The 12,641-nt window shown below is 43.6% G+C and overlaps 1 protein-coding gene across 3 annotated transcripts in view; it reads left to right on the top strand.

Moving 5' to 3' along the window:
* LOC112560528 (putative carbonic anhydrase-like protein 1) overlaps window positions 1–12,641 on the top strand; it is a 43,314-nt gene that overhangs the window by 23,103 nt on the left and 7,570 nt on the right. For all 3 annotated transcript variants that reach the window (XM_025232448.1, XM_025232447.1, XM_025232446.1), the window contains one exon: window positions 3,388–3,579. In XM_025232448.1, coding sequence (XP_025088233.1) covers window positions 3,388–3,579 — 192 coding nt within the window. The remainder of the gene's footprint in view (window positions 1–3,387; window positions 3,580–12,641) is intronic.

The raw sequence follows: 12,641 nt of genomic DNA, 5'->3' as shown, positions 1-12,641 counted from the left end.
TTGTTAGGTCCATATATCTTTGTAGTTATTTCACATGCCATATTTATAGTTATCTTCACATACAGTCTTTTTCTTTATGTTCACATGTAGTCTTTTAGTTATGTCCACACAGTCTCTAAGATACTTTCACATTGCATCTTTGTGGTTATGTTCATATATCATCTGTACCTGTCAGCCATGTTGTATTCACTATGTCTCTGTAGACTTATGTCTGTTGACTGCCTGTTCACAAATCAGCCGTTGGTTACGTCACGTGTGAGTCTGACGTTCACAAGTCTACCTTGCGGTTATATTCACCTGTCAGCCTTCTAGATCCTCCGAGTCGACGCGAAGGACAAACGGTTGAAGAAGCACATCGATTGACAAAACGTTGCTTGATACCATAAATAACTAAGGATGGGCTCTGTTTCTGCAGCAATGTCGAAAAGGCATTCGCAAGGGAGCAGGACGTGGTTCCCCTCGTTAGCCCAAGCCTCGCGTGATTTGACCAATCAGCCGACACAGCCTGTCGAGCAGCATTCCAAGACTCCCCCAAGTTTCCCCTTTTCTGGTAAAAAAAAAAGCAGCATTTGTGCAAAATCTTTCCCATGGAGCAGCTTAAGTGATAATATGCTCTCCTACACCAAGGGTCCTCTCTCTTCAGCGCCAACTCTCTATTCTAAGCTCTTAATAAAAGGCTGGCGAAGTTGTCGAGTTAATTTTAAAATTCCGAGAGGAAGAGCTTCATTAGTTCACAGATGTAAAGTATGTGTTTTTAATCCTTTACTGTAATCCTTTGACTAATATAGAATCAAAGACTTACTATTCGTAACATTATTCGATTGGCATAAGTGTAAGAACACGGGGAAGAGCTATAGCCTAGAAGTATGGACGACAAGCTTCAGAAACAAGCGAAAGGAGAGAATGTCTTTGTTCATATCTTCCCTCTCGAGTCCCGAGACCACATGAAGAAAATCCGAGAACTTCCATAGCTGATGATGATGACGTCCTTCTTGCGAAATTGTTTGTGACAATGGACGATCTAAAACATTTAACACACACTTAAAGAAAAAAACTTGAAAACATTTGATGCTTTTGTCTTTATTTATACAAACAGACTCTACGATGGTCAGTAATTAACCGAATCCTGATTTTGTACTTGTTTGCTGTTTGTTGCCTGCTACATATCAATTTGCCAGAGTTGATGCTGCTGGTGGTGTTGGTGACTTGATTGATGATGAGGGAGATACAACAGTGGAGAAGGTGTGAAAGCGACTCCATCACGAAATTCTGAAGGAATTGTTATTATGTGCGAAGTACGCAGACAGATATTGTGGCGGTTTGCCAGTTATTTCACTGCCACGAGAAGCTGCGCAAGGAAATAGGAACCGACCGATGAGGCTAGAAGACCAGCCACAGACAACCCTCGGCTGACCTTCCGGACACGAAATCCCATCACAGATGACCCCGACTAGACCTGGTCCAAGTGTGTGCGGCTTTTTGTAGCGGCCATGAAGCCCTAGCCCACTAGATTTGTAGGAGAAGACACAACCCAGATGAAGACACAATCGCTCACTCGGAGCGTGTAAACTCGGGTGCTCACAAGACGGGTAGCGGGTACTCCGGAAGGAGCGGAAAACGAGTGGACATGCATTAATACAATTTATTTTACAATTAATATCTCACGTCCATGTTTAGTATATCTTACAATCAGTCATGCAGTCTAGTCTTCTGTCTTTCAGTTTACCTCTTCTCTGCAGACATGAAAAAAAAAACCTAACCATTATCAAAGTTACCACTAAAAAAGTTATAATGAAAAACTTTGTTGACTACTTTTTTGGCCTACATGCTTCATGATGAATGGTATCTTGCTGTCTGCATTGATCAGATAACTCTCTCTCTCTCTCTGTTTCTCTCCTCCTGTCTCTCTCAGAAACCGGCGCCAGGGCAAAGATTTGCCCACAGGCAACGAACGTGAACGGAATTTTTCACCAGCAGTCCGCCCATTTCAGAAGAAAAATGGTTGAGCGTATGCCGACTGGCTGGCATCTCTGGCTGCAAACGTTGATCGAAAAAGGCGATAGTTTGACAATTCAGGGGAGATAAACTCCGGGGAGGGAAGTAGCCAGTGATCTATAGCCAGTCCAGCGTATTGTGAAGATTTATTTAAAGTTCTGAGGGACTGAAAAAAAATTCACAGTTAAGTATCTAGAAATCAAAGTAGCATTCAAGAAAACCTAAAAATGAAACAAAAAAAAAGTGATGATCCTCCGCTAGGCACAGGATCAGTCATGGATGATAAAATAAACTTCAAAGCTAAATATTTATAAATGAAAATTATTAAAATTTCTGGAATATAATTTTGAAAACTAGTTCTTCATGTAGTTCTCTAGTTTCTGACACAATCACTGCTAGACTTGTCCTTGGAGCAAGCACATCTTGCTAGAAGTTATTTCATCTGACAACCCTTAGGGTGATCTTGACGACAGTCGTTCGAAGTTGAGATGTCCTGTTGGGGAGGAGGGGCTGAGCAGCTCTAGAGTGTGCTTTATGTTTGTTTGTCTCATTGGTTTGACTTGTGTGTGTGTGTGTGAACACTCAGACTTCTAGGGAAACAGATTAGTTAATATCTACATTAACATGTCATTGCAAAGTTATGCTTATTCTTGACAATTACTATTGTTCGAGTTCATGAGATTACTATTTTATTAGAAAACACCTAGGTTGTATTTTGAAATACTTGAACTTTTTCCACAAGATACTTACCATTTGTATATCTGTCCAGATTTTTCTCTGGACATCTAGAATTCTAGACCGTTCTTGACATACTCTAAAAACGAGAAGCCAGCAGTTCTTCTCATCCTGAGAATGTGACTTTCTTTTTCGTTGTGTGCATAATTTATTCCCAGTGGACTTTAACTGGAAGAAGAAAATTTCTTGAAACGAACTTTATGCAAATGTGTTTGTTTAACCGATTTAAACACGCGAAATAAGGGGAGAATGCCGGCACAGAATAGACTTCTAAAGGGTTGGATGCCGAACATTCTCATTTCTCCCATCACTGAGCTAGCGAGGATACTCCAGTTACGAAGTAATGAAGAGAAGAGTGATTGAAGTGACTGGTAATGCAAGAAGAAGAAAAGAATAACCATGGCCAACGGTTGTAGGAGGTGCTGTGTACTAACCACATTTTACCATTGTGGAACATGCATCTGTCACCACGTGACCCAGCTTTACTACAAGGACCTCGGCCACCTGGGTCATTACAGCTCTAATGGAGTAGACTGGCAAGTCAGCTGACACGTCCTCTACATCATCATCCTCTTTTATTTACCACTTTCTTTCGAGCGTTCTCTAACATCGCCATCGGCGAAACAAGTCCCTAATTCATTATTTGTGATGTTGCAGATGAAGGGCTTGTTGAGGAACACAGGTCGTGACATCACGGTGGAACTACAAGGTGAAGGCTACAGCAGCATCAACATCAGCCTCGGTCCGCTGTCCTACCGCTACCGCGCCGTCAAGCTGCAGTTCCACTTCGCCAACAAGGACACCAACGGCTCCGAGCACCGCATCGGCGGCACGTCATTTCCGGTGGAGGTGAGCAAAGTTTACTGGTCAAAGGAATAAAGGAATGAAATGATCTATGAGGATAGAAGGCTCGCCTGGGGCGCCCTCGTGGCTTTCTTTAGAACCTGGGGTGTCGTATGAGATGCAAGCAATCTGGGAAAGTGAGCAGGCAAGTATTTACTCAAAGATTCTTGTCTCGTTGCCTGGCGACAGATGGCATCAGGAAAATACAGTTTATATTTTTTCCGCATCATTGCCTAAGTGTTAATAACTAGAAAACATAAGCAAAGTAAATTACAGTCGAGACCATAATAAACTGAACAAAGACTGGCACAAATTGTTCGTCAGTGCCATTTTGTCGAACGCATATACGGCAATAAAGCATTAAAGGCAATAATACAATGCATAAAAGCAAAGTTAGGAAAGTTGTAGTAAGTCTAAGACCTTGTCTACCTTCACACAAAACCTTTTACTCATACAGCCGTTGACCTCCGGAAGTGTTCTGTGTCTCGAGTGCAAGTTCGTGGCTGGGGTCAATCCAGAAGACAGATTTAAACTCGACTCGTCTGCACGTGCAGGCCAGAGCCGCGGAGCATTTACAATCTGAGAAAGCCAAGGAGACCGTAATAAAGTGACAGACGCCATATTTTTATGACCGGTTCTGTTCTCTTCATCCCGCGCAACGTGCTTCCCAGGATCTGCCAGAAATCCCGGGACCACGAAAGGTCCCAATGTAAAGCGCGCCATCACACCGAGACAGACCAGCCAGAAGGCGAGGGTATTTGTTTATCCCCCCTCGACCCCGACCCTACCCCCGACCCTACCCCCGACCCTACCCCTTCTCCAGCGCCGGCGGAGATCGAAGTTAATCCGAGCGGCAAGACTGTGCGTCGGCGATTAGATGATGCAGGGCTTCCGCTCGTTTGTTGGAGCCGGCCACAGATCACGTGACGTGACGTGGGCCAATCTCTGTGGCCGCAGAAAGCTCGAACGTTAAGAACCGTTATGACCTGGGATTGACTCGTGTTTTTGTCGTGGCACAGCTTATGTGTTTTCTTTCACTTTTGTTATGTTGTTGTTGTTGTTGTTGTTGTTGTTGTTGTTGCGATAGTAGCGACATGCGGAAAAGACGGTTTAGTGTCTGTGTTTTATTTGTGTGTGTGTGTGCTTGATGTGCTGACAGAGAATCGAAAGCAGCCCGCGAAATGAGATGTTTATCGACGACGAAAAACAGTTTACAGTCGACAGATGACTCAATGAGCGGGCGCGGTAAATTTGAGCTGTTCGTTTTCTCTCCTTACTCCATTCCAGTCTTTAGAGTTGGTTGAATGATAATGTTTCTGTACTGTCAAAAGGCTGCAAGAGTAACATGTTGTCATATTCAATCCATAGTTATCTAACAGTTTTTATTTAAAGTTAACGATAGATAACTCAATAGCAAGTGAGAAGCAAAGAGAGGGATAGGCTAAGTCTGGGAGACAGAGTGATAGAACAATAAAGAAAGAGGCAAAAGATAACAGAAATAAAAAAAATTGAAGCATGAGGGGTCAGTCAATCGAGAGTCGGTTATTGAATAAGCTTGCAATGCTAGTTGGATATCATGGAAAAAAAGAATACACACACACACACGTAGGGAACAGAATATAGGATTCAACAGCCGCCTCATCTCTTTGTGTATGTGTGCGTGCGCGCATGTGTAATTAAGCTTAATTTGCAGTTTCATGTGTTCGTGACTAGATGTGCTGAAGAATGTTTGTTTACAAGGCTGGTAGCTAAGTGATGGTGTGAAGCGCTCCCATCTCGCTCTCGAGTCTTGTATTTGTCTGTGAGAGAGCTGGAAAGGGGAAGACGAGTGCGAGACTAACGGGTCGGTTAGACAAATACAGCAATAGAAAGATGGACAAAAGCGGAAACAGCGGATGGGTGATGTCGATGTGTGTGTGAGAATGCATGGGGGGAGATGTTTACCCAGATTAGTATCTTGTACTGCGTGTTATCCAGACTCGAGAAAAAAGTATTACACCCAAGTCGACCTTTAAGTCGGTATCTCCAGCAACAGTCGACCACCACTGTCCTTCCTGTAACTTGGGACAACAAACTTATTTCATCCACGACCGCGAGGTAGGGGTCACTGGCGGTAGTCTTCACTTCAGCTCGCATCTTCTTTTAATCTCTGGCATCAGTTCTCTCCTCTGATTGCACCTTTGAGGGAGGGCAGCCGGCTGTTTGCCTGCCGTCTAGAAGTCCTTCGATCTGAGCATTCAAAGTGATCTCGTAAATCTAGTGAAAACAAATCGACTTCTTCTGGAAACGGAAAGCGCTGGGTAAGAAAATCCATTTCCAGTTGTCTCATTACCGACGTTGCATGTTTTGGTTGAGGGTCTGGCGCCGGACGCTCAAAGACTAATGTTTGTTTACCAGCCTGAGAATCGATCCCCTTACAGTTACCGTGGAGGCGTTAACTCTTTTGACGCTCACAGGCGGCGACCACTTGCTGACGGAAAGATGAATGAATGATTGACAAACGGGAACCGTTTTCAAAAGATAAGAGGAAATGTCTGATATAAGGCGGCAAATACAACTCACAAAAGATGATTTGGAACCCGTCTTAAAGGTGTAGTATGGAGTAAAACTTTTTTTCTATCACTGAAACGAGCTCAGTTACAAAATACACTTTCTAAAAAAAATGTGGGGGAATAACTTACCTTCGGTCTGAGGGTGGAGGTCTAGAATTATCACAACACAAGGAACGAGGTCCAATCCATATTGGCTTTGACAAAGAAGAAAAAAAGATGCTTTGCTAGTTAATGGCTGTTGATGTATGCTGAGCAAGCTGCTGATGCTGTCAGGTAAAGTAGTCCAGCCCTGTGTACAGATATACCACGTCTAGAGAGAAATGACTTGTGCCGGAGGCGAGATCTGAACCTGTGGCCAGTATCCCCGCTGATAGACCTTTTTCTCATTTTCTCACGGGACCTCTTCGAAAAGAGAGGTAGAAAGATATGGAAAGACAGAAAGAATGAAAAAGGGAGGGTAAGATCACTTCAAACTGAATTATTTGTTTGCTGTCGTATACTCATCAGCTGAGTTATTTGTCTGAGACGACACGCACGTTGACGGAATTGTTTGAGGCGACAGTCTCGTTAGCTCAATTATTTGTTTTGGCGATGCTTCATGAGCTGAATTGCTATCTGAGGCGCCTGGCTGATTAGCTGCCCGATCAGGTCCTACGGAAATTTTCCGAGACCTTACAATTAGTTACACAGAATAGCTCCGCAGCAACATTCACACCCTCGCCCACAAACCAAGATGCGCTTGTTAATTGTTCTCTTCTGAACACATACATGGAGTACTTAAATGCACGAATGTACAAATACACAGATACGTTCTTACATTATCGAGGACATTTTCTTATTAAAAAAATCCACAAAACATCTTCTGTGGTTTTTGAACATATGCAATGTACACATGTACGTGCATGCAGCAAATGTTCAAGCGGCGCTGACACGCAGGCTAACAAAATGTCATTTTGTCGTGCTAAATCTCCCCAGACATGCCCGAAATGAAGTTTTCCCGGGAATTATCTCACACCCAGGCCAGTAACCCGTATGTGGGGCAGACAACCGGTGACAAAACTATTCCCGCGAGGTGTCACTAGGTTTGTGTGCATGACGTCACGTGCAGTAAGCTGCGCCGAGGACTTGTGTCGGCAGCTTCATGACCGCCCGCCATACAGGCTGCAGCAGGAAATCTTTCATCCGGGCTTTTTTTCTTTCCTGTAAATGTCTTTGACACGTAGGTCTGCTGGGAGCGAGCAGCGAAGATTGTTTCTGTGCGCTCCATTAGTGTGGAAAGAGCCGCTTGATGAGGTCCACTTGTGTCTTGGGGCTGGCGACCGTTTGTGGAGGAAGCAGTCAACGGCAGTGTAGAGGAATGTAGAGGAATGTACTCAAGGAATAGGCAGATGCTTTGCAAGAGATCATAGGCGGTTCATAAATGACAGAAGGTGATGTGACGACAAGATGTCGGTGTTCAACGGACCGTGTCCTCAGCACGAACAACCATCCGCAGTCCAAATATCAAAACACCATACAAGCCCATTATGAGTAAGGTTACTGGAAATCTGATTCAAATATCAGAATGATAAAAAGACCACCAAATACACGTAAAATGGCGGAGAAGCGAATAATAATAATAATAAAAAAAAGATCAGGAGAGGAGGAAGAAGAAGACGATGAAAAGTATGTTTGCATTGTGACTTATGCTTTCGGCAAGGTTTCTCTGCGAGGCCGTGGAGTTGGACACGTAGTCAACAGATTCTCTCTCAACTCACTGTCACAAACAAATACTTTCCGGGGATCACTCGCCACGGCCACCTCTCGTTGTCAACAAACCTCAAGGCCGCTGAATGAGAAACCCTTCTTAGTTCTGACAAATCACGATTTTTCCGTGTGCTTCCAGCATGGAGAAATATAATTCTTAAAAAAAAAAAAAATGTCGCATTTTTCTCCAAGGAAAATTTATACACTAGTTTTTATTTTTTAGATTATCTGTTTCTAGCAGGTTTTACATAAAAGCTTGTTGTCCATGTTCCATCCATCTTTGACGCAAACATTTACTGTCAGACAAATTCTCCGGATCTTTTGCATAACTTAACAACATTTCATCCCCACCCACCCGCGTCTTAAAGAAGCTGAAGGAAAAAATAAAAAAAGGCAGCCAATACATCCTCGTCCAAACGGTCCGCCCTCATCCCCTCATCCCCTCTCCCCTCCCCCCAGCAAAGCATTCGTTCCGACAAGTCTGACAAAGCGGCACCAACGGCTTAGTGAATGCTTAGCTACGCCTGTCTCTGCAGTCGATATTTTCATGAAGTTATCAGAATTTCCTTAGACTGCCAGAAAGGATGCGAGGAGGTCTTCGTGATGGGGAAAGGCCGGTGTGGGGGATTGGGGAGGGAGGACGACGAGTAGGAGGAGGGGGAGGAAGCGCGAGAGCTTTTCACGAGACGTACGTGCAACTCCGTGCAGCGTCGTCGAGGCTGCGGCAAGGTCTTGACGCATGCGCAGAGATGGGGTCCAGGGCCATCAGGAAGGTCAAGAGAGGACGAAGACCAAGCCTAGCAACGTTCTCATGTAAGGTTGGCAAGGGTGGGGGAAGGAGCTGGGCTGTCTGCGAGGGGATATCAGCATCAGCAGCTGGAAGACTACACACAGACACGAAGGAAGGATAGAGGACCCCAAGATATGTTGGCAGTTGAATAAGGTGGAATTAACAGAACAAAGTGGCGAAATATATGATCGGGAGTTATTCTTATAATTTTTTCTATACCTACTGGACAAGGCGACCAATTATTTTAACTGTTTGGTACCAAGATTAATGTCCCAACGCTGTTTTTGTGCGAGTAAATTTATGTTGGCTACAAAACATAGTAAGAGGGATTCTCTTGTTCTTACATATTGGAGTTATAAGATCTTTAAACTGTGCCCCTCATCCTATTATTTATTTTTTATTTAATTTTATCACTGGGTGTGGTTGTACATTTAGTCTCAGATCCTGCCCTTTGTGAAACCTCTTTGTTTTGAAATCATCTGCCACTTTCTCGATGTCCGCAGGGAAATATGCTGACTCAACCACCTCAACAAACCTCGGTAAACGGAAACACATTTTGGGTCTCAAGCGGAAGCAACAAATCACACGACTGTCCATCATTTTTATCATCTCAACATTCGCTTCTCAGAATCGTCATTCGAGCGGTCGTCAGCAGTAGCCAGTGTTTCGAACCTCACTTTACAGCGTTCGACCTTCCATCGACTCTGGACTTTCGTCCCCATTACTCCTTTCCCTTCTCTGACCACTTCCGGTATTGGTCCCCGTGGAGGGGGATTTATTAAGCTGGACGCGGATTCAATCACAACAAATCTGCGACGCCTCTCTCGTCCCCGCCGTCTCCAGAGAGGCGACAAAGGGCAATCAGCAAAAGAGTCAACGCCTCGCGAGTTCTCTTTCCTGGGTAATGGTCACTTTGCTGGAGGTTGCCGGGGCCACTGGGGGTTAAGGCCTGACGTCTCATCCGTTTGTTCCAATAGGGGGATGCATATAAAAACAAGCCATGTCCTGCGCATGCCCGCTGTTAGTGTTGGAGGAACGTGAAAAAAGCAGATCAATGGTTTGTTTTTAAGTCCGTCTGCTCGCAAGGGAGGGATGTTTTAATAGAAAGTAGGAGAATGGACAGAAATAAAAGGTTGATGTTCAGTTACGCTGGCACTAGAGAGAAAAGTTGATGAACACAGAAAGTAATATTAAGCAAACAAGGAATACAAATAGAAGAAAGCAGATCGTTTGGTTCCAGAAGGAAGGGGAAAAGCAGAGATGGAGCGAGGGAAACAAAGCAAGAAAGAGAACACAAATAAGAGAGATATAATAGAAACAATGGAAATATTAAATAAATATAACACAGGAAAAACTGTACACAGATAAATCCAGAGTTAGGTGAAATTTCTCACATTTTAGGATGAAGATAGACAGTTATTATGAGACAGTACAGATTATATATATATTGTAAGATAGAGTATAAAAACGACGCTTGTACAGATTATATCTATAAAATATACACAATAAATAGGTAATCCAAAAGAAAATTCAAAACGTGCATGGAAGCAGGAACTAATATCACTAATAATATAAAATTTAATAGATATATTAATCGATTACAGAAGAATGTTTAATTGCGGTTTTCACGTTATTGTTGTTGTTGTTGTTTTTTTTTTTATTTTTAAGAGGTAGATTCCTCCAAAACTCGTGCTTCAAATACACGGCACAAGAAAGCGAAGAGAGACAGTAGTACAGTCTTAGCCCCACATATATATTTTAGTTTCTTCTTGCCAGCCGCGACCAAGTGGCGCCATTGGCAGGAAGAAGTAAGCCACAGGGGAAGCCACCCTCGCCTTAATCTTGATTTGCAGAACTCACGCCAGCAAATCGAATTTTTGTTTCCAGGTGATTACCCAGTTAACTTGCTTGACCGTGGCTTCTCTCGAGACGAACCTTTCTGTGATCCGAATGTTTTCCCAGATGATCTTATTTTGCATGGAAACTAAAGAAAGGGCGATCACTCTAAAGCGTAGGGCCACGCCAACTCCAAAGCATAGCGGGGATTAGACAACAGCAATCTGAGAGTAGGTAGACATTCCAACCTGGGACTTGTGCAAACTTATAGAGAAAATTGGCTTAACAATGAGGGACATGTAGACTGTGTGTGTGTGTGGTTAATTCTAGTTTGATGGGTTGGAATGTATAAGGGAGGAGAGAGAGAGGGAGGAACAAATGCCAGAGGGTCGAGAGCACAAGAAACCTGTTGACAAATAAGTGTTAGACAGTTCTTGACACGAAGGTAGTCTTGGAAGTGCACGGAAGTGCCAGACATACATCAAAGACACATCAATACAGTCCCTCATATAATTGTCAGGTTCCCATGTTATTTTTGAATTTATTTGCTTTGGAATTCAGATTTTGTTGAACTAGAAGTTTCTGTCTTGATGGCCAGACATCTCTGCTCCACAGAAGCAGCATTCTGTCTGCGCATGCTCGTAGTATCCGTGGTGATCCTATCTCCATCGGTGACGGCGTTGACGACAGTTGGTCTTTAAGGCTGTAGATATATTATGATAATCGTTCTGTCCGCCCCTATAAACTCTACAGCAAACAGAAACCTCAGCAGCATGCATCCAGAACATTGAGAAATCCTCGACAATTAGATTAACCCTTTTTACGGTAAAGTTGTGCTGCACAAACAGCGGGGCGAGGATCGATTGAATGGCTTTTCGGCGGAGGAGTTAAGATTCATCCGCGCGGTCAACAATCGCCTTGAGAGTGGGACTTCTTTTGTGTGCTTAAAAGCAGGCTGCCTGGTATTTTTCAATCAGTGTTGGCATATGTTGGGTATCGTGATGTACATCTTTCTTACCAATTTTTTAAAGCAGCGTTAGAAAAGTGTAAAGGGTTTTAGAAACTAATGACCAACAGGAAGTGAGGACAACATTAACACAAAGCACGAAAATTAAGTGCCGCCATGTCTAACAGGTCTCTGCTCATTTCTCATTGTTTTTCTTTTTAAACCAGATTCTTGAGTTCATTTGATTCTGTAGAATAGTTCTAAGTTTGTAGACACGAGGTGTGCAGCTACCCGTGGACTGCTGGCGGTCTACCGAGACCAACTTTCAGCCACACGCGAAGTTGTAGAATGGAAGGTCTCGGTGAACTAGTTATAAGTTAAATAAATATTTAGAATCTCTGAAATAAAATGTAAACTTTCAGTTTTTAAAAGCACAAGACAAAAAAAGACATTGAAAATTTTGTTTTAGATTTTCTTTCTGTCGCTCGCTCGCACGCACGCACGAGCACACAAGCACACATATTTAGTGATGGAGGAACAGAAGTAATGGCTAATATAATTATGACGAATGAACAGTTCATACTGTTCTGTATATTTTTCTTGATCTCTTACTAATTTTTTTGTAGTAGACATTGTTGTTCAGTGTTCATTCGTTCAGAGCAATGGTGTCTTTGAGAAAATAGTTTCTTATGTCATCTGAAACCGAAATTATACGGACACAATAGTGCCAGCGTAACAAATAATTTGTTCTCGAGAAATGATATCGAAAAACTAATATATCATGGAAGTATTTGTAGCGAGCGCTCACAAGGGTCTCTGGACTTGCGGACAAGCGTTACGTCACTGCAGTCCGCTTGACGAGTATGGCGAGCCGCTGGAGGCGGTCCTGGTCCACGTCTGGCTGCAAGATACGAGCCCTCGCCAGATATGTCGCAAAAATCAACACCCTTTGTAAATTAAACATGGCTTCTGCTGTATCCTCCCATCCCCCAACCTCCTCCCCAAGTCTTCTTCACGCAGCCTCTTGCACCACATAACCCTTCCCTCCCAAAGTCAGGCATCGTCGATGAGGACGGGCTTGCTGCTCCTTGTCACGAGGCGCCTGCGGTGCTGCGAGGCGTTTGATTGGTGGAGTGATGATGTCACAGGGCGCGCGCATGCGCACGATCTACAAGGTGGACGACGGACTACATGCTTG

The sequence above is a fragment of the Pomacea canaliculata genome, linkage group LG3, assembly GCF_003073045.1.
Source record: "Pomacea canaliculata isolate SZHN2017 linkage group LG3, ASM307304v1, whole genome shotgun sequence".
Classification (NCBI taxonomy): domain Eukaryota; kingdom Metazoa; phylum Mollusca; class Gastropoda; order Architaenioglossa; family Ampullariidae; genus Pomacea; species Pomacea canaliculata.
This window is presented reverse-complemented; position numbering and strand designations above follow the sequence as displayed.